A 21,249-nucleotide genomic window follows, 5' to 3' on the forward strand; every position below is an offset into this window, starting at 1 on the left:
CTCGAGCTCCGCCTATCTTCCCCCAGTTGAGCAACCGGAGCGTCATGTCCAAGCTGTTGCCGTGCACCGAGAACTGTGGATCTTGTAGTTCCAAAATCTTGCCTAAAGAAAATAATGTCAAAATAAAATGAAAATTGTATGATAGCCTAATATTATTCAATAACTATCTGAGCCAAGACTGCAATTATTTTCAACTGCATTGTTGTGTAAATTGTGGGGAATGAGAAACATACCATTTGTAATAGACAAAGTGTAATACATGTAGTTTAATTACACAGGATTAGGTTGATTGCTATTAGTTCTACACACATCTTTCATCAAAAGGTTCACAAATGACTCACAAACAAATCCCACCTGAGAATATCATTATTAGATTGTACAGACAAAAATATAAACACAACATGCAACAATTTCAAAGATGTTACTGAGGTACAGTTCAGATAAGGAAATCAGTATATTTAAATACATTCATTAGGCCATAGTCTATGGATTTCACATGATTGGGAATACAGATATACATCTGTTGGTCACAGATCAGAAAACCAGTCAGTATCTGGTGCGAGCACCACTTGCCTCATGCAGTGCAACACATCTCCTTCACATAGAGTTGACCAGGCTGTTGATTTTGGCCTGTGGAATATTGTCCCACTCCTCTTCAATGGCTGTGTGAAGTTGGTGGATATTGGCAGGAGCTTGAACATGCTGTCGTACACGTCAATCCAGAACATCCCAAACATGCTCAATGGGTGACATGTCTGGTGAGTATGCAGGCCATGGAACAACTGGGATATTTTCAGCTTCCAGAAATGTTCCTTAGGTCCTTGCGATATGGGGTAATCTATTATCATGCTGAAACATGAGCTGATGGCGGTAGATGAATGGCACGACAATGGGGCCTCAGGATCTCGTCTCGGTATCTCTGTGCATTCAAATTGCCATTGATAAAAAGCAATTGTGTTTGCTGTCTGTAGCTTATACCTGCCCATACCAAAACCCCACCGCCACCATGGGGCACTGTGTTCACAACATGGGCATCAGCAAACCACTCGACCACACATCTGCCATCTGCCTTGTACAGTTGAAACCGGGATTCTTCCCGTGAAGAGCACACTTCTACAGTGTGCCAGTGGCCATCAAAGTGAGCATTTGCCAAATGAAGTCAGTTACGACGCTGAACTGCAGTCCGGTCAAGACCATGGTGAGGACAATGAGCACGCAGATGAGCTTCCCTGAGATGGTTACTGACAGTTCGTGCAGAAATTCTTCGGTTGTGCAAACCCACAGTTTCATTTATTGTCCTGGTGGCTGGTCTTAGGTTAAGAAGCCAGATGTGAAGGTCCTGGGCTGGCGTGGCTACACGGTGGTATGCGGATGTGAGGCCGGTTGGACATACTGCCAAGTTCTCTAAAACAGCGTTGGAGGTGGCTTATTGTAGAGAAATGATCATTCAATTATCTGGCAATAGCTCTGGTGGACATTCCTGCAATCAGCATGCCAATTGCACGCTGCCTCAAAACTTAATTTACAAGCTTGGCACACCTGATTTTGGGGAGTTTCTCCCATTCTTTTCTGTAGATCCTCTGAAGCTCTGTCAGGTTGAATGGGAGTGTTGGATGCACAACTATTTTCAGGTCTCTCCAGAGATTTTCAATTGGGTTCAAGTCTGGGCTCTGGCTGGGCCACTCAAGGACATTCAGAGACTAGTTCAATCTTGGTTTCATCAGACCAGAGAATCTTGTTTCTCATGGTCTGAGAGTCCTGTTACAGCTAGATGTTCCGTTAGTGGGACGTTTCGACAACATCCGGTGAAATTGCAGAGCGCGATATTCAAATTTAATTATTAGAAATATTTAACTTTCATAAACTCACAAGTGCAATACACCAAATTAAAGCTTAACTTCTTGTTAATCCAGCCACCGTGTCAGATTTCAAAAAGGCTTTACGGCGAAAGCAAACCATGCGATTATCTGAGGACAGCACGCCATCATACAAACACATGACAATCATATTTCAACCGCCCAGGCGCGACACAAAACTCAGAAATAACGATATAATGCATGCCTTACCTTTGAAGATCTTCTTCTATTGGCACTCCAAAATGTCCCATAAACATCACAAATGATCCTTTTGTTCGATAAATTCCATCATTATATCCCCAAAATGTCAATTTATTTGGCGCATTTGATTCAGAAAAACACCGGTTCCAACTCGCCCAACACGACAACAATTTATCTAAAAAGTTACTTGTAAACTTGGTCCAAACATTTCAAACAACTTTCATAACACAACTTTAGGTATTTTAAAACGTAAATAATCGATACAATTTAAGACGGAATATACTGTGTTCAATAGTGGATAAAATGAAAGTGGAGCGAGCCCCAGATCGCACGCCCCAAACAAAACAGTTCACTTGGCTCGACACCCAGAAAGGAAAGGGCTACTTCTTCATTACTCAAAAAGAAAAACATCAACCAATTTCTAAAGACTGTTGACATCTAGTGGAAGCCATAGGAACTGCAACCAGATGCCTCAGAAATCTAGATTCCCATAGAAAACCAATTGAAAACACAGTCACCTCAAAAAAAAAAATCCTGAATGGTTTGTTCTCGGGGTTTCGCCTGCCAAATAAGTTCTCTTACACTCACAGACATAATTTTAACAGTTTTAGAGTGTTTTCTATCCATATCTACCAATTATATGCATACCCTAGCTTCTGGGCCTGAGTAGCGGGCAGTTTACTTTGGGCCTGCTTTTCATCCGGACGTGAAAATAGTGCCCCCTAGCGCGAAGAGGTTTTAAGTGACTTTTGGCAAACTCCAAGTGAGCTATCATGGGCCTTTTCCTGAGGAGGGGCTTCCGTCTGGCCACTCTACCATATTGATTGGTGGGGTGCAGAGATGGTTGTCCTTCTGAATGGTTCTCCCATTTCCACAGAGGAACTCCAGAGCTCTGTCAGAGTGACCATTGGGTTCTTGGTCTCCTCCCTGAACAAAGGCCCTTTCCCTCGATTGCTCAGTTTGGCCAGGCGGCCAGCTCTAGGAAGAGTTTTGGTGGTTCCAAACTACTTCCATTTAAGAATGATGGAGGTCACTGTGATCTTGGGGACCTTCAATACTGCAAAAATGTTTTGTGACTCTTCCCCAGATCTGTGCCTCGACACAGTCCTGTCTGCTCTTGGACAATTCCTTCGATCTCATGGTTTGGTTTTTGCTCTGACATGCACTGTCAACTGTGGGACCTTATATAGACAGGTGTGTGCCTTTCCAAATCATGTCCAATCAATTGAATTTACCACAGGTGGATTCCAATCAAGTTGTTGAAATATCTCAAGGATGATCAATGGAAACAGGATGCACCTGAGCTCAATTTCGAGTCTTCATAGCAAAGGGTCTGAATACTTATGTAAATAAGGTATTTTATTTGTATTTTATTTTATTTGTGGCAAAAAAATCTAAAAACCTGTTTATGTTTTGTCATTATGGGGTATTGTGTATAGACTGATGAGGGAAATAATCTATTTTAAATAAAGCCTGTAACAAAACAAAATGTGGAAAAAAATCAAGGGGCCTGAATACTTTCCTAATGCACTGTATATGATTGCGGCAGACCCTGGGGGGCTGTGCTGTTGAAGTGGCTCCAGGAGAACGGAAGCAGGCCCCCAGGAGTGGTGAACGGAAGCAGGCTCCGCTGTTAACTGGGGGCCAGGTGGAAGTCAGTTTACCTAGGAGAGGGAAGGCGAGAGAGAGAATTAAAAGTGCCCATTTGTTTTACTTGAATGTTACTCTTGTATTGTGATGCACTGTACGACTATAAATTGTGCCATCATCTTCCCTTTGATATTCTTATTTTATGAGTGAGTGAATGAATGAATGTCTGGACTGGGCATGGTGATATTTGAACCTCAACCTTTTCAGACTCAGGTTGTTGCAACAGCAGATGGTTTTACAGGAATGGCCCTTTTCCTGTAGTCTGGAGACACAGTTCAAAAGCACTGAGTTCAGAAGTTAGAACAGCAGACATGACAATACAGTACATCCACTCAGCTAAATGATCTATCTTCCTCGTGAGGTTGAATAATTGAATCTCTATCTGAATTCTCATTCTAATTATAGGGATAGTTTGAGCAGACCGGAATGAAAGGCTAGTTTTTTCCAGAGAGATTACAGCTGCAGCAAAAGCCTACAGACACTACAGGCCTGGTGTTGCTTGCATCTGCCTAAGTCTAAATGGACTAGCGTCACCAACCCAGTCTGATAAAAAAATAATATACTGTAGCAGCACTCACTGTTGTATCTCATGATGTGCTTGAGGGAGGCAAGGTCTTTAACCCTGGCCTGGTCCCTGGGGAAGATCTTGGCTCATGGACAGAGATCGTAGGAGAGGTCCTCCCCCATGCTTCCTCCACATCACCCCAGGTTGTAGATGTCTTCATGGAAGGGCACATTGTAGGATGGTTAGTAGTCTGGTGGAGGGACCAGGGGAAAGGCAATAATAATGTAGAAATGGTGACGTAGGGACATATCAGATGCTGAAAGACAGATTGATTAATTGACAGATTTATTCATTTATAAGTGTCATACAACTATTGGTACCCAGCTGACATGGGCTTATAGGACACTATTATTTCTTGAAGTAATATGCACACAAAACAAAATGTTATTTTACAATATAAATGCATAGATAGAATCATGGCAAGTACAGCTGCCATTTAATCACATTATACAAACAATACATTTCTCCTACTCCCCAGGCTTAGAAATTAAATTGAGCAAGATATCAGTTTGCCATTCATATAATTACATTTGGGGGAAGCATATGAAGTTCATTCCAATAAGATTTTATTAATCCCAGAGGGTCAATTAGCATGGCATAAAACCCATCAGATACCACCAGTTTAGCTTTGTATGATTCAAAGGACTGACATGACTGTCTTTTACTCTGTCGCAGGGCCTGTGTCTGGTCAGAGTGTAACGTCAGCTCTGGTATCTACTCCAACACTGTCCGAGCCCCGGACCGTGTATTCCCTACCAACCACACCCTGCTCAGGTCAAACACTGGTTGTTATAGGTTCCTGAGGAGGGAGGGAGTGGGGGAGGGCAGGAGGGGAAATGTAATTGTGTTATTAGTTGTGGTAACTTGGTTTGTTGTTTATTATCTACTGGTTATTATAAGTCCTTGAAAGACAGGAGTAACTAGTCACCTCCTTAAATACAGCATGTATTGGCATGGGACTGTGGGGAACACATGCACTACACTGGAGCATGTGGATACCCATAAAAAGTCAAAAGAGGGTATTTTGAATTAGGTACTGATGAGCAGAGTTCGCACATATATGATCATGTGCACATCTCAGGTGTCTGTCAGAGTGTACTTTCTGGTTATTTTAGGTTCCAGAGACAGAGAGGCTATGGCCAGTCAGTCCCCTCAGTGAGAACCGGCTGTACTGTTCCTCCTAAGCAACACGTTATGTTGTCTCCTGCTGCAGTGGCTCTATTAACAGAGACCGATTACAGTACAGCACAGAGAACATGACAGCTCTGTCATCTGTGGTCAGGGCCTTAGGCGATACATCACAAATCTGGCCATTTATCATACTATGCAGCAATCAATTCAAGACAAACTATTTAGAGTTATTACACATAAATCATGTAATCATTAACATGTACAGTAGCACACAAATCACAAGATCTATCCCCACACCTCACCACACCACACCTAAATACAAGCTCATAGGTTATTCATGCATGTACAGGTTGTACATGAGGGGAGAAGAGGGCATGGAGGGGTAGGGGAGGGGAGAGGACATGTGGTCGTAATATAGCCTACCATCCCTTGCACCATAGTGTAGGGAGAAGAGAAGGTGGGCTAATGGCAAGGACATATGTGGGGTGTGTAACATTCCTAGCACCACATTGGAATTAAACATGTCATTACAATGTAGAAGGTTTCAGTCCCAAAGAGACTGTGGTAAGCCTGTGCACAGGCTTAGGAAAAGAGGGATTTTATTCCTAGCACCCGGAGTGTATTTTAGTCCTTTTTAATGTAGCGGGTTTCTGCACTGAGAGTGAGATAACATTCCCTGCTTAGCTCTAAAAATAGCACTTTTAAGCCACTTCAGTTTTAATGGTGGTGGGGCCTGAAATAGAATTTGTATGACAAGGAACATGGACGATGGCAAATCTTCGATAAAGTCATCACTTAACCTCCTTGACTTGAAAATGAGAAACCAGGCTACCAGTTTATGCACCTTCCGGTGCAGTTGCATATACACTTAACAAAAATATAAATGCAACATGTAAAGTGTTGGCCCCATGTTTCATGTGCTGAAATAAAAGAGCCTAGAAATGCTCCATACGCACAAAAAGCTTATTTCTCTCAAATTTTGTGCACAAATTTGTTCCCTGTTACTGAAAATGTCTCCTTTGCCAAAATAATCCATCCACCTGACAGGTGGGACATATCAAGATGCTGATTAAACAGCATGATCATTACATAGGTCCACCTTGTGCTGAGGACAATAAAAGGACACTAAAATGTGCAGTTTTGTTTCACAACACAATGCCACAGATGTCTCTAGTTTTGAGGGAGTGTGCAATTGGCATGCTGACTGCAGGAATGTCCACCAGAGCTGTTCCCAGACCATGTGTATGGTGTTGTGTGAGTGAGCGGTTTGCTGAGGTCAACGTTGTGAACAGAGTGCCCCATGATAGCGTGGGGTTATCGTATGGGTAGGCATAAGCTATGGAAAACAAACACAATTGCATTTTATCAATGGCAATTTGAATGCATCGTGACGAGATCCTGTCTGGCATTGTCGTGCCATTCATCTGCCGCCATCACCTAATGTTTCAGCATGATAATGCATCCTATCTTCAAGGATCTGTACACAATTCCTGGAAGCTGAATATGTCCCAGTTGTTCCATGGTCAGAATAGTTACCAGAAGTCACCCATTGAGCACGTTTGGGATGCTCTGGATCAACGGGTACGACAGCGTGTTCTAGTTTCTGCCAATATCTAGCAACTTCGCACTTCGTCATGCTGAAAGACCCAGCCACGTTTCATCTTCAATGCCCTTGCTGATGGTAGGCTTTGTTACGTTGGTCACAGCTCTCTGCAGGTCATTCTCTAGGTCCCCCCGTGTGGTTCTGGGATTTTTGCTCACCGTTCTTGTGATCATTTTGACCCCACGGGGTGAGATCTTGCGTGGAGCCCCAGATCGAGGGAGATTATCAGTGGTCTTGTATGTCTTCCATTTCCTAATAATTGCTCCCACAGTTGATTTGACAGCTCTTTGGTCTTGGCCATAGTGGAGTTTGGAGTGTGACTGTTTGACGTTGTGGACAGGTGTCTTTTATACTGATAACAAGTTCAAACAGGTGCCATTAATACAGGTAACGAGTGGAGGTCAGAGGAGCCTCTTAAAGAAGAAGTTACAGGTATGTGAGAGACAAATCTTGCTTGTTTGTAGGTGACCAAATACTTATTTTCCACCATAATTGGCAAATAAATTCATAAAAAATCCTACAATGTGATTTTCTGAATTTTTTTTTCTCATTTTGTCTGTCATAGTTGAAGTGTACCTATGATGAAAATTACCTCTCTCACCTTTTTAAGTGGGAGAACTTGCACAATTGGTGGCTGACTAAATACTTTTTTGCCCCACTGTAGGTGAGGTCTCTGCATGTGTGTGAGATAGGACGAAATAGCTATCTAAGGCAATTTGAGGGGGACTGAGGGCTCTACAGTGAAATAAAGCAATTAAAACTAGCCAAGACAGCAGTAGACAAGGCATATTGACATTAGAGAGAGGCATAAAGCAATAAATGGCGAATAAAGGGCAGAGTGGGTCGGTTAGATACATACAGGACCTGAGTTGGTTCAGAGTTTGTTTTGATATTTCAACCTGCATGTCCTGATCCCGTCTGGTGTGTGTGGACAAAATCAACGTGTACACGTGGATTCATGCGTGCATGTGGTCTGTTCAGCATGTTACACCGTACCCAAACCGGCTGTGCGAGATGGGAGAGGCAGGATTTACACCTCAAACTGACTTCTATTTTATCGCTTGCAAAGCAGACGCTCCTTTGCGCGCGCGAGCAGTGATTGAATAAATTGTGTACATTTATTTTGCCACGAGCGGCATGGTCAGCACTGAGGCTACATGAGATTGATCCTTTGTAGGATGACTTTGGCTACACATTTCCAACTATAATCCTTGTCAATTTGATAAGATTCATAATGTGTGTATATATATATATATATGTGTACGCTTTTAAGCTATTTGCTATGTTGATAATAAACATTGTATTTAGTTGTTGACACAGCTTTGAACAATTCAATGGACAAAAATGTTTCACCCCAGATGGGACTCGAACCCACAATCCCTGGCTTAGGAGGCCAGTGCCTTATCCATTAGGCCACTGGGGCTAGTTGTGAAATGGGCGGGGTTAGGCCTATTCGTGATAACCACGGGAAATGTAGTAGTAGTAATGTAGTAGTAATGTAGTAACGTAGTAGTAATGTAGTAATGTAATGTAGTAACAGTGATGGGAACGACTTTTTGTATCGGCTGATAAATCTGTTAAATCGAGTAATGAATGACACACAGAAAACTATCGGGGAAAACAATTAGATCGAAGCTTTCTGTAAACAACCACAAAGTGACGCTATCACCATGGTGATACATTCACATTGACAGACTATTCCACTTAAACTCAACAGCAGGGGTATTGATCAAATTTTTACATTATTACAAGGATCAAACCTAGACTTTGTCATATTATATAGAATCGAATTGTATGTAGTTAAAGTAAACAATCATTACATTGTAACATTATTTGATATCATCCAACTCAAATGCTGTGCTGCCATTTGCAGATTCTTCCATTATTACCCGGTTGGGGCAAAATGGATCTTGCGCAGTAACCTGCATGTGTGTAAAAAAACAGGTAAAAATAACCTAGCTGGGCGAAAAAGAGAAGGGAAGCCTCTGCTAACCAATGATAAGGAATAAGGTAAATATTAGCGCTGTACAGTAGCAGATTAAGCTAGCTACTTCATCAAAACAGCAAAGATAGTGGTGTAACGTTAGCTGTTGGTAGCCTTGGCTAGCTGGCAATGCTATTAGTCCTAGCTATCGCGTTGCGTAGCTAGTTAACGCTATTTGATTATTTCTAAAGCTGCAAAGTAAAAAGTTATGAATCCAACATGTTAGTGTTCAAATACTGGAGAGTTGAGACCAAATCACGGACGCTGGACAGAGTGGATTTCAGTTGTAACAAAAGACAGTTTTAATGAGTCAGAGATATCTTGTCCCGCAGTTTTACGTGCACGGACCTAGTTCACATAACTCGGCAAGGAGCCAGGTGAAAAAGAGACATACAATGGTTACATACATTTTTATACATAGAATAAAGTAGGTGGAGTCTTGTCGTTTCGGTCTTCTTGACTGGTCGGAGGGTTGGAGGCGGGCCTTGCTCTAGCCAGAGCGGGCCCCATTGGTGCACAGCAAAAGTGCTTTGCTCTTGGGACCGGCCAGTTAGAGGGAGATGAGATGTGTGTTTATATAAGGAAGAGGGGGTCAGTCTTATGGCTGGGTGTATGTGTTCTTACGACGGAATGTCTTTGTTTATATGAGCTATGTGTATAAATATTTATATAACAAACATTAAACTTCCACAAACTCTGTTTGTCTCACTTCAGAGCTATCTATAACGCCGCTGATTAAGAAGATGCCGTTTTTTGGAAACACCTTCAGTCCAAAGAAAACCCCTCCTCGCAAGTCTGTTTCTCTCTCCAATCTGCACACGGTGAGTTGATCAAATTCCCCTGTAATCAGCAAACACATTCTTGTGTACCAGAGCAGGGTTTCCCACACTTGGTCCTGGGCTGGGGCCACCCCTGGGTGCACGTTTTAGTTTTTTTGCCATAGCTTTATACAGCTGATTCAAATAATCAAAGCTGGATGATAAATTGGTTATTTGAATCAACTATTGGGGGAGGGTCTGAGTTTAGGAAACCCTGCTATAGAGTATTACACCACAGTATGTGTCATAATCCCCATAACCTAGCGATCAAATACGGAAATGGTTCCAATCGTTTTTCCACCATTCAGTTTTCCCATAGGACATTTTTAGAAAAATTTAAAATAAGAAAAAAGTGACTTAACAATATATTCGGCTGTATTTACCCCCTCAAATCTGAGAGTAAATGGACTTGAATATATTGATAAAAGTAACTTTGTCCGAGAAAGATTTACAAGGTTATCAAAACCTCATGCCAGGGTAAGCCTACATGAGAAACAGCCCTTATTTTAAGTGTTTCTAAAATCCCCTATGGGAAAAATGAAAGGTGCAAAAACGATTGGATCCATTTCCCTGTTTGATCGATAGATTGTATAAGTATTATGACACCTCCACTGTGGAGCTCTATGTGCATCTGTTGTTGGTTATCTGAAGTTAGTCTGTGTAATCACCCCTTTGTTGGGTCATTTCTTGGGTCTAGTTGGATCGGTCTACGAGGGAAATAGAGTTGGGTCTTGAATATGGAGCCCCTGTAATGAACATCGGGGGGCAGAGCTTGAAATTTGAAGAGGGACAATGGATTGCAGGTAACTGATCTTCACTTAAATGCAGTAGAAAACTGCACTAACTGCACTGTCTGCACTGCTATTGTAAGAAGTCTGATCTATCTGATCCCCACTGATCCTTTTTGTTTTTCTTCATGTGTTTTGTTTCTTGCCCCCAGAGTCTGGAGGGAATGCATCAGGGAAGGAGGTGCAGAGACTAAAAAAGAGGAACTTACAGCTTGAAGAGGAGAACAACCTACTGAGGCTGAAGATTGACCTCCTGTTGGACATGGTGAGTTATCATCAGCCATACAGTTGCAGGTTGAAAAAGGGACTCATTTGTTATCCTCAGTCACTATTCACGTCATAAACAAGTACAACAGACACGTTGGGGGTTAACAACTGCCCTTTACTGTCTGCGCCCATACACCATAGCCCAGATTTACTTAGTTATTACTTTTTTAAAACCTAATTGGTAGTAGTTACAGTCTTGTCTCATCGCTGCAACTCCCGTACGGACTTAGGAGAGGCAAAGTCGAGAGCCATGTGTCCTCCGAAACACAACCCAACCTATCCGCACTGCTTCTTGACACAATGCACATCCAACCCGGAAGCCAGCCGCACAAATGTGTCAGAGGAAACACCGTACACCTGGCGACCTGGTCAGCGTGCACTGCGCTCGGCCCACCACAGGAGTTGCTAGTGCGCGATAAGACAAGGATATTCCTGCCGGCCAAACCCTCCCTAACCCGTACGACGCTGGGCCAATTGTGCGTCGCCTCCCGGTCGCGACCGACAGAGCCAGAGCCTGGAACCAAGAATCTGGTGGCGCAGAGGCCACTTAGTTATTACTTAAACATAGTTGGCTTACATTGTTGTTTTGATTAATGCTTGAACAGTCGCTAAGATTATATTTGTTTGTGATTGTTGCGAAATACCTATTTGGATGCAACATTCTATGTTAGAATGCGAACACTCATTGAAATAGGCTGTAGCAAAGCTAGCCAAAGAGCCATTTTACTGGTTGAAGTGTTTTTTTAAGTACACTGAACAAAAATCTAAATGCAACATGTAAAGTGTTGGTCCAATGCAGGGCCTAACATTTTGGCATTGGCGGGTAAGATGTCTATTTCACCAGCCACGATTGGAGGGTGGTCAAATCAAATCACCCTGAGCCCGTCTACTTTGTTGTCCAGGGACCGAACATTGGCGAGTAATATAATCGGAAACGGTGGATGGTGTGCATGCCTCTTGAGTCGGACTAGAAGTCCAGTCCGAATACCTTTTCACCGCCGGCGACGTCTTGGAGCAGCTAAAGGGATAAGTTCAATTGGGGGGTATGAACAAAGAATCCAATTTGGGAAAGTCGTATTTCTGGTCGGAATGCTGGTGAGTTACCGCCTCTCTAATATCCAAAAGTTCTTTCCAGCTGTATTTAATAACGCAAAAAAACATTCTGGGCTAATTATGTAGGAATATATATATAATTAAAGTCTACTGAAGTGAGACTTTGTTGGCTTTTTTGGCTATTTACATTGTTTTGTTCACAAGCTAGGTTGTTTTTCCATGTTAGAGTTGGGAAGAGAAGACCATGCTTCTCCTAGGTAGATTCAATCTCACCGGCACAAAAATGAAGTCAAGTTAGCACGGTAACACCGCACCCTTAAAGGGACTGATGAACATTTTTGTCTCATCTGTGATATTTTGGTTAAAACTCACAAAACATGAAATTAAACAAAATACCACACTACTTCTTACTAGTAATACATTTGTTTTAGAAACATTACAAAGCATGCTCATCTGTTTTTTTTGTGTTGGTGTAATTTTAGCAGAACAAAAATATTTGGGCTGGTAAAAAACCTGAGTGGCAGATAGATTTGTTTTTTAATCTACTTGCCACAGTGGCTGGTGGACCAAAAATGACATTTTATGCCCTGGTCCCAAGTTTCATGTGCTGAAATAAAAGATCCCATAAATGGTCCATACACACACAAATCTTATTTCTCTCAAATTTGGTGCACAAATGTGTTTATTTGTGTTTGTGAGCATTTCTCCTTTGTCAAGATAATCATTCCACCTGACAGGTGTGATCATTGGTGTGCGAGTGTGTAGAGTCACCCACTCACATGCAAGCTTCTGCTACTCTGTTTATCTTATATCCTGATGCCTAGTCATCTTACCCCTATACATATCTACCTCCATCACACCAGCATCCCTGCACATTGTAAATATGGTATTGAAACTGACCCTGTATTTAGTATGCTTGCTTACTTGTTGTGTGTTTCATATTTTTTATTTTATTTCTAGTAATACATTGTTATTGATTATTGCATTGTTGGGTTTTGAGTTTGTAAGGAAGGCATTTCACTGTACTTGTGCATGTGATATTGAAACTTAAGACATCTGTGGCATTGTGCTGTGTGACAAAACTGCACATTTTAGAGTGGCCTTTTATTGTTCCAAGCACAAGGTGCATCTGTGTAATGATCACGTTGTTTAATTGGCTTCTTTGACAGTCTATCTACCTGACAGGTGTGGCATATCTTGGCAAAGATTCAGCGCCTCAGTACAAGTAGGCATAGTGGAGCTCCGTGGCCTGGTATGAATGGACGGCTCCTCTGACGAGTAACCAGCTATATCCTTATTTAGTTTGTGGGCAGTTAGACATTGATGGGGGCACAGTTAAGTAGCTTACAATGCGTAGACCTATATTTAAATCATACCTGGCTCGCAAATCTTTAGAAATGGTAGGAGCAATTGTAAATTGGCACTCCACGTGAAAAAGGTTACTGACCCCCTGCTATAAACTACTGTATATGAAGCCACCCTTGTGGCTTCCGGTTTGCATTATTCACCAGGGAAGAGAAACATTTAGTGAATATTGAAGCGTTGTATCAACAAGCCAGCTCAGACAATATTCATTGTAACAGTATCCAACGAGGGGGCGGCTCGCTCAGATTTTTCCACCTGCCAGCTAGTCTGATAGTGCAAATACTGCGTAGGCAACACCATATTTGGGTGCTGATTTATATATATTTTTAAACTGCCATAAATCCACACTACAGCTAAATAACTTTAGCAATGTTTAATGATTTTGCCAGCCGGATTGATCTGTAAGAATATGACATTTTCATTTAGAAAGATGGACGACCAAGATTGATGGAGTGAGCGGTGGGTAGGGATTAGGGATGTAGGATGAGGATGAAGTGGGTCAACGGCAAGAAGTAAAAAAAAAAAAGTTAGCCCAAATAAGAAATCATTAATGATTTTCATTATCACAATTAGGCCTATCATTCTGTCACTGCATGACAATGCACATTTATTATAGCAAAGCAAACTGGTTTGAAATTGGTTTCTGCTTTCTAAAAGTGAGACGAAAGGCACACAGGCAGCTGCTTTCAAATCAAATGTTATTTGTCACATACACATTAGTTAGCAGATGTTAATGCGAGTGTAGCGCAATGCTTTTCCTTCTAGTTCCGACAGTGCAGTAATACAGTGCCTTGCGAAAGTATTCGGCCCCCTTGAACTTTGCGACCTTTTGCTACATTTCAGGCTTCAAACATAAAGATATAAAACTGTATTTTTTTGTGAAGAATCAACAACAAGTTGATTGCCCAATTTTTCAGTTTTTGATTTGTTAAAAAAGTTTGAAATATCCAATAAATGTCGTTCCACTTCATGATTGTGTCCCACTTGTTGTTGATTCTTCACAAAAAAATACAGTTTTATATCTTTATGTTTGAAGCCTGAAATGTGGCAAAAGGTTGCAAAGTTCAAGGGGGCCGAATACTTTCGCAAGGCACTGTATTTATGTAGTTGGTGCTGTATATGAGCTAATATTAAGGGGTCTAAATTCGGAAAGTATTTAGACCCCTTGACTTTTTCCACATTTTGTTACATTACAGCCTTACTCTAAAATGGATGAAATAATGTTTTCCCTAATTAGTCTACACACAATACCCCATATTGACAAAGCGAAAACAAGTTTTTAGAATGTTTTGCAAATGTATACATTTTTTTTAAAACATTTAAAGTATTCAGACCCTTTGCTATGAGACTCAATTGAGCTCCGGTGCATCCTGTTTCCATAGATCATCCTTGATGTATCTACAACTTGATTGGAGTCCACCTGTGGTAAATTCAATTGATTGGACATGATTTGGAAAGGCACGCACCTGTGTATATACAGTGGGGCAAAAAAGTATTTAGTCAGCCACCAATTGTGCATGTTCTCCCACTTAAAAAGATGAGAGACCTGTAATTTTCATCATAGGTACACTTCAACTATGACAAGCAAAATGAGAAAAAAAAGTCCATAAAATCACATTGTAGGATTTTTAATGAATTTATTTGCAAATTATGGTGGAAAATAAGTATTTGGTCACCTACAAACAAGCAAGATTTCTGGCTCTCACAGACCTGTAACTTTTTATTTAAGAGGCTCCTCTGTCCTCCACTCGTTGCCTGTATTAATGGCACCTGTTTGAACTTGTTATCAGTATAAAAGACACCTGTCCACAACCTCAAACAGTCACACTCCAAACTCCACTATGGCCAATACCAAAGAGCTGTCAAAGGACACCAGAAACAAAATTGTAGACCTGCACCAAGCTGGGAAGACTGAATCTGCAATAGGTAAGCAGCTTGGTTTGAAGAAATCAACTGTGGGAGCAATTATTAGGAAATGGAAGACGTACAAGACCACTGATAATCTCCCTCGATCTGGGGCTCCACGCAAGATCTCACCCCATGGGGTCAAAATGATCACAAGAACGGTGAGCAAAAATCCCAGAACCACACGGGGGGACCTAGTGAATGAACTGCAGAGAGCTGGGACCAAAGTAACAAAGCCTACCATCAGTAACACACTACACCGCCAGGGACTCAAATCCTGCAGTGCTAGACGTGTCCCCCTGCTTAAGCCAGTACATGTCCAGGCCCGTCTGAAGTTTGCTAGAGAGCATTTGGATGATCCAGAAGAAGATTGGGAGAATGTCATATGGTCAGATGAAACCAAAATATAACTTTTTGGTAAAAACTCAACCCAAACTCTTGTTTGGAGGACAAAGAATGCTGAGTTGCATCCAAAGAACACCATACCTACTGTGACGCTTGGGGGTGGAAACATCATGCTTTGGGGCTGTTTTTCTGCAAAGGGACCAGGACGACTGATCCGTGTAAAGGAAAGAATGAATGGGGCCATGTATCGTGAGATTTTGAGTGAAAACCTCCTTCCATCAGCATGGGCATTGAAGATGAAACGTGGCTGGGTCTTTCAGCATGACAATGATCCCAAACACACCGCCCGGGCAACGAAGGAGTGGCTTCGTAAGAAGCATTTCAAGGTCCAGGTCCAGATCTCAACCCCATAGAAAATCTTTGGAGGGAGTTGAAAGTCTGTGTTGCCCAGCAACAGCCCCAAAACATCACTGCTCTAGAGGAGATCTGCTTGGAGGAATGGGCCAAAATACCAGCAACAGTGTGTGAAAACCTTGTGAAGACTTACAGAAAACGTTTGACCTCTGTCATTGCCAACAAAGGGTATATAACAAAGTATTGAGATAAACTTTTGTTATTGACCAAATACTTATTTTCCACCATAATTTGCAAATAAATTCATTAAAAATCTTACAATGTGATTTTCTGGATTTTTTTCTTCTCATTTTGTCTGTCATAGTTGAAGTGTACCTAATGATGAAAATTACAGGTCTCTCATCTTTTTAAGTGGGAGAACTTGCACAATTGGTGGCTGACTAAATACTTTTTTGCCCCACTGTATAAGGTACCACAGTTGACAGTGCATGTCAGTGCAAAAACCAAGCCATGATGTTGAAGGAATAGTCCGTAGTGCTCAGAGACAGGATTGTGTCTAGGCACAGATCTGGGGAAGGGTACCAAAACATGTCTGCCGCATTGAAGGTCCCCAAGAACACAGAAGCCTCCATTCTAAAATGGAAGAAGTTTGGAACCACCAAGACTCTTCCTAGAGCTGTCTGCCCGGCCAAACTGAGCCATCGGGGAGAAGGGCCTTGGTCAGAGAGGTGACCAAGAACCTTCCAGAGGGACAACCATGTTTGCAGCACTCCACCAATGAAGCCTTTGGTAGCCTGGCCAGACTGAAGCCACTCTTTATTAAAAGGCACATGACAGCCCACTGGCACCTAAAGGACTCTCAGAACATGAGAAACAAGTTTCTCTGGTCAGATGAAACCAAGATTGAACTCTTTTGCCTGAATGCCAAGCGTCATCTTGAGGAAACCTGTCACCATCCCTACAGTGAAGCATGGTGGTGGCAGCATCATGCTGTGGGGTTTTTCAGTTGCAGGGACTGGGAGAGTAGTCAGGATCGAGGAAAGATGTACAGCGATTCTTGATGAAATCCTGCTCCAGAGCGCTCAAGACCTCCGACGGGGACGAAGGTTCACCTTCCAACAGGACAACAACCCTAAGCACACAGCCAAGACAATGCAGGAGTGGCTTCGGGACAAGTCTCTGAATGTCCTTGAGTGGCCCAGCCAGAGCCCGGACTTGAAGCCGATCGAGCATCTCTGGAGAGACCTGAAAATAGCTGTATAGCAACGCTCCCCATCCAACCTGACAGAGCTTGAGAGGATCTGCAGAGAAGAATGGGAGAAACTCCCCAAATACAGGTGTGCCAAGCTTCTAGCGTCATACCCAAGAAGACTGGAGGCTGTAATCGCTGCCAAAGGTGCTTCAACAAAGTACTGAATAAAGGGTCTGAATACTTATGTAAATGGGATTCTTCCATTTTTATTTGTAATACACGTGCAAACATTTCTATTAACCTGTTTTCGCGTTCTCATTATGGGGTATTGTGTATAGAGTGAGGGGAAAATATTTTTCATAATTTTTTTGAATTGAAAAGTCAAGGGGTCTGAATACTTTTTGAATGCACTGTACATGGTAAGCTGTAAGTGGCACTTCACTTTTTAGTATGGAAAACTTTTCGACAATATTCACAACATATTGACTAAATTACAATCTTTATGGAATAAAAATCTAATTTCATAAATTACATGTGGAAATATGTATTTGAGCAAGCCAGCAGCAGATGAAACAGAAAATGAATTCTCTCCTCGCTCTCCCCGGTTTTAGCTTCACATCTAGCTGGCTAGGTTTAGGATATTTACTAGCCCATACCAGTGTCAAACTTAGCTGTGTTATCGACATATTGCAGTACACTAACAATCTAGCTCACTTATTTTGCTATTGGAAAACAAATGGCCACAAATTCATTCAGAAATGGAGGAAGAGGATAGCTAGCTATAGCAAACTAATGTTAGCAGCTGCCTCTCCAGCAAGAAGTAACCGTGACAACATTAATCCTAAAATAAACAAATTAAAAACTTTCACAATGAGCACAATCCACCCCTCCAGTAAAGGCATGGCTCTGGGGAATCTCCAAAATGTCATTTCGGATGAACCCACAATCGGCAGGCTTTATAGACAACTCTCCTAGAGCCACAAAATGGCCAAATTATCGCAACGTGCAGCCTCCACAATCACCAACACTACTCTTTCCCATAGTACAAGGCAATCTATAGTATGACAGCATCAGCAGTTAGCGACCAACAGCTGGCAGACGTCTACATTTGTTTCGTTTTTATCTTGGCTAAGATGGCACCGACAGAGGGCGCCTCGCCTCGAGCTCCGATAAAACATTGCAGGAGCTCGAAGCCTAAGATTTTCACTGTACCCTGCAATCACATTTACATTTTAGTCATTTAGCAGACACACTTGTCCAGAGCGACTTACAGGAGCAATGATTGTTATGTGCATTGCTCAAAGGCACGTCGACAGATTGTTCACCTAGTCGGCTTTGGGATTCAAACCAATGACCTTTCAGTTACTGGCTCAACGTTCTTAACCGCTAGGCTACTTGCAACCCTGTACATGTGACTATTAAACAATCTGAATCATTGTTATTTAGATGAAAGCTGTGAGCTAAGTGCAATATAGCAAGCAAACATTAGCATAGAGGTAGCAAGCTAACTCTTTCACTTACCAGGTTGATTTACATGCTCACTGAAGCCCATGATAATGCTTGGGTGCTGCTGGTGGTGCTGGCTGTTTGAGATGCTTTAGAAGCCACATTGATGGTAGGGACAGCATCCACTTTGAGAAGCAACTTCTTGCTGAAGCACTCCTTCCATTGTTTATAGCGGTGGAAGTTTTCAGGGATGAAATGTGCCCTGCAGAGGGACGAGTAGACGCCCAATTTGCCCGCCACATTATTATAATTGATTAAAGAGTTTAATTTGGTCATGTTTTCTTGGCGTTCTCTAAGTTAAAATTATATGTGTTTTTGGCAGTGAGAAATAAGTGCTACACTCCCTTTTAAAATCCTTAAGACTCTATTGATGTACCCGTGCGTCAATCTAATGAACATAATACAAAAATCCCCATCAAAATCTGTCAGTTTGCATTGGCTGAGTCTCAATCCACCGCATCCGCCAATGTCGCCCTTCCACAGCTGCGGTGAAAAGTGGCAGAGCTACGGCGGTGTTTGTCTTTTTTGCCATTTCTGAATGTGTTTTTTCAGTGTGTTTCTTTGGGCCAAATTCAATATTTTATCAAATTATAAAAATAAAACAAATTACCTTAAAGGGTCTTAAAATTCTAAATCCAATAGCTAAAGGATCCATGGTATGACCATTTTTAAAACAACTCCATGTGTTAACTTAGTTAAAAATATAAACAACGGCTTAGAATATTAGAGGTTAAGTAACCGATTTCCTTTCCCTTAAGTTGTCAGAAACCACTGCAGAGTCTCACCTGATGGAGAAGGAACTGGAGGAGGTGAAAAATCACAGCCGAAGGAAGAAGTGATGAATAGAAAACTGAAGACGGGTTTCCCAGTGACACTTGAAAAGGAATTAAGGGGATAGATGAGGGATGGTGATGGATGGCAGTGTTAGTGACCAACTGTGCTGTAAAATTAGACTTTTATACATTATATACGTTATAGGATTTTAAATCGTTGAAGGTATGAGAGTTTAAATGTGCTCTATCCTTTTATAAAAATGAATTTCTTTGATTCATTAATTTTGTAAGCATTATCGTATCAGTGCTGAACTATTTTAGAATACAATGATTTATATTCAACGTCCTGTGTGTGTGTGTGTATGGGTTTGGCAGCTGTGTGTATTAGAATATTTGTTTTCATATCCTTTCTACTTTATTAAAAGGTTTTAACTACATTTCATAAAGTTATGTTTTGTTTGCATACATGTCTGTATTAGTATGCAAGTGCCCATACTAATGCAAGCTTAGACCAACGTCTGATGTAAACTGGCAAGAATGTGTGGGGTGGGGGGGGGGGGCAGAAGGATGCTCTGGATTGTGGAGTTTACAAATTCAACAGGTCTCCATCTTCAGAACTGTATCACTGGATATTTCTACCATCTCTTGGATCCCTGTGGTTTTCTGTCACAGGTCAGGTGAGATTGTTATTACAATGTAACTACTAGAATGTTGTTACACCAGATGTTGAATGTGAGGAATGTCATTAGAGGTACAGTGCCTTGCGAAAGTATTCGGCCCCCTTGAATTTTGCGACCTTTTGCCACATTTCAGGCTTCAAACATAAAGATATTAAACTGTATTTCTTTGTGAAGAATCAACAACAAGTGGGACACAATCATGAAGTGGAACGACATTTATTGGATATTTCAAACTTTTTTAACAAATCAAAAACTGAAAAATTGGGTGTGCAAAATTATTCAGCCCCCTTAAGTTAATACTTTGTAGCGCCACCTTTTGCTGCGATTACAGCTGTAAGTCGCTTGGGGTATGTCTCTATCAGTTTTGCACATCGAGAGACTGACATTTTTTCCCATTCCTCCTTGCAAAACAGCTCGAGCTCAGTGAGGTTGGATGGAGAGCATTTGTGAACAGCAGTTTTCAGTTCTTTCCACAGATTCTCGATTGGATTCAGATCTGGACTTTGACTTGGCCATTCTAACACCTGGATATGTTTATTTTTGAACCATTCCATTGTAGATTTTGCTTTATGTTTTGGATCATTGTCTTGTTGGAAGACAAATCTCCGTCCCAGTCTCAGGTCTTTTGCAGACTCCATCAGGTTTTCTTCCAGAATGGTCCTGTATTTGGCTCCATCCATCTTCCCATCAATTTTAACCATCTTCCCTGTCCCTGCTGAAGAAAAGCAGGCCCAAACCATGATGCTGCCACCACCATGTTTGACAGTGGGGATGGTGTGTTCAGGGTGAGGCGCTGTGTTGCTTTTACGCCAAACATAACGTTTTGCATTGTTGCCAAAAAGTTACATTTTGGTTTCATCTGACCAGAGCACCTTCTTCCACATGTTTGGTGTGTCTCCCAGGTGGCTTGTGGCAAACTTTAAACAACACTTTTTATGGATATCTTTAAGAAATGGCTTTCTTCTTGCCACTCTTCCATTAAGGCCAGATTTGTGCAATATACGACTGACTGTTGTCCTATGGACAGAGTCTCCCACCTCAGCTGTAGATCTCTGCAGTTCATCCAGAGTGATCATGGGCCTCTTGGCTGCATCTCTGATCAGTCTTCTCCTTGTATGAGCTGAAAGTTTAGAGGGACGGCCAGGTCTTGGTAGATTTGCAGTGGTCTGATACTCCTTCCATTTCAATATTATCGCTTGCACAGTGCTCCTTG

General features: G+C 41.8%; 1 protein-coding gene and 1 non-coding gene across 6 annotated transcripts; one reads left to right on the forward strand and one right to left on the reverse strand.

Annotated features, from left to right (window-relative positions):
- Nucleotides 1-8,356: 8,356 nt before the first annotated feature.
- Nucleotides 8,357-8,429, reverse strand: trnar-ccu. The gene has a single exon. It is a non-coding gene; the product is annotated as a tRNA-Arg (tRNA).
- A 318-nt stretch (nt 8,430-8,747) lies between these two features.
- On the forward strand, nt 8,748-19,793 carry cby1 (chibby homolog 1 (Drosophila)). 5 transcript variants are annotated; one of them, XM_021575984.2, is made up of 5 exons: nt 8,748-9,016; nt 9,705-9,811; nt 10,506-10,611; nt 10,749-10,861; nt 19,342-19,793. In XM_021575984.2, the coding sequence occupies exons 2-5, from the start codon at nt 9,734-9,736 to the stop codon at nt 19,420-19,422; spliced, it is 378 nt and encodes a 125-aa protein (XP_021431659.1). In that variant the 5' UTR covers nt 8,748-9,016; nt 9,705-9,733; the 3' UTR covers nt 19,423-19,793. The 5 variants fall into 5 exon arrangements, with proteins under 5 accessions (XP_021431659.1, XP_036811867.1, XP_021431660.1 ...); XM_036955974.1 differs by lacking the exon at nt 8,748-9,016 and adding an exon at nt 9,563-9,581; XM_036955973.1 differs by lacking the exon at nt 8,748-9,016 and adding an exon at nt 9,582-9,600.
- The last annotated feature ends 1,456 nt before the right edge of the window (nt 19,794-21,249 follow it).

The sequence above is a fragment of the Oncorhynchus mykiss genome, chromosome 20, assembly GCF_013265735.2.
Source record: "Oncorhynchus mykiss isolate Arlee chromosome 20, USDA_OmykA_1.1, whole genome shotgun sequence".
Taxonomy (NCBI): Eukaryota; Metazoa; Chordata; class Actinopteri; order Salmoniformes; family Salmonidae; genus Oncorhynchus; species Oncorhynchus mykiss.

What these genes read in the sequence shown, in the direction of transcription:
- cby1 (XM_021575984.2), top strand. Translation starts at nt 9,734, where the DNA reads ATGCCGTTTTTTGGAAACACCTTCAGTCCAAAGAAAACCCCTCCTCGC. An exon ending in CTCTCTCCAATCTGCACACG is followed by an intron (nt 9,812 to 10,505) that starts GTGAGTTGATCA and finishes TCTTGGGTCTAG; the next exon opens with TTGGATCGGTCTACGAGGGA. An exon ending in AGAGGGACAATGGATTGCAG is followed by an intron (nt 10,612 to 10,748) that starts GTAACTGATCTT and finishes TCTTGCCCCCAG; the next exon opens with AGTCTGGAGGGAATGCATCA.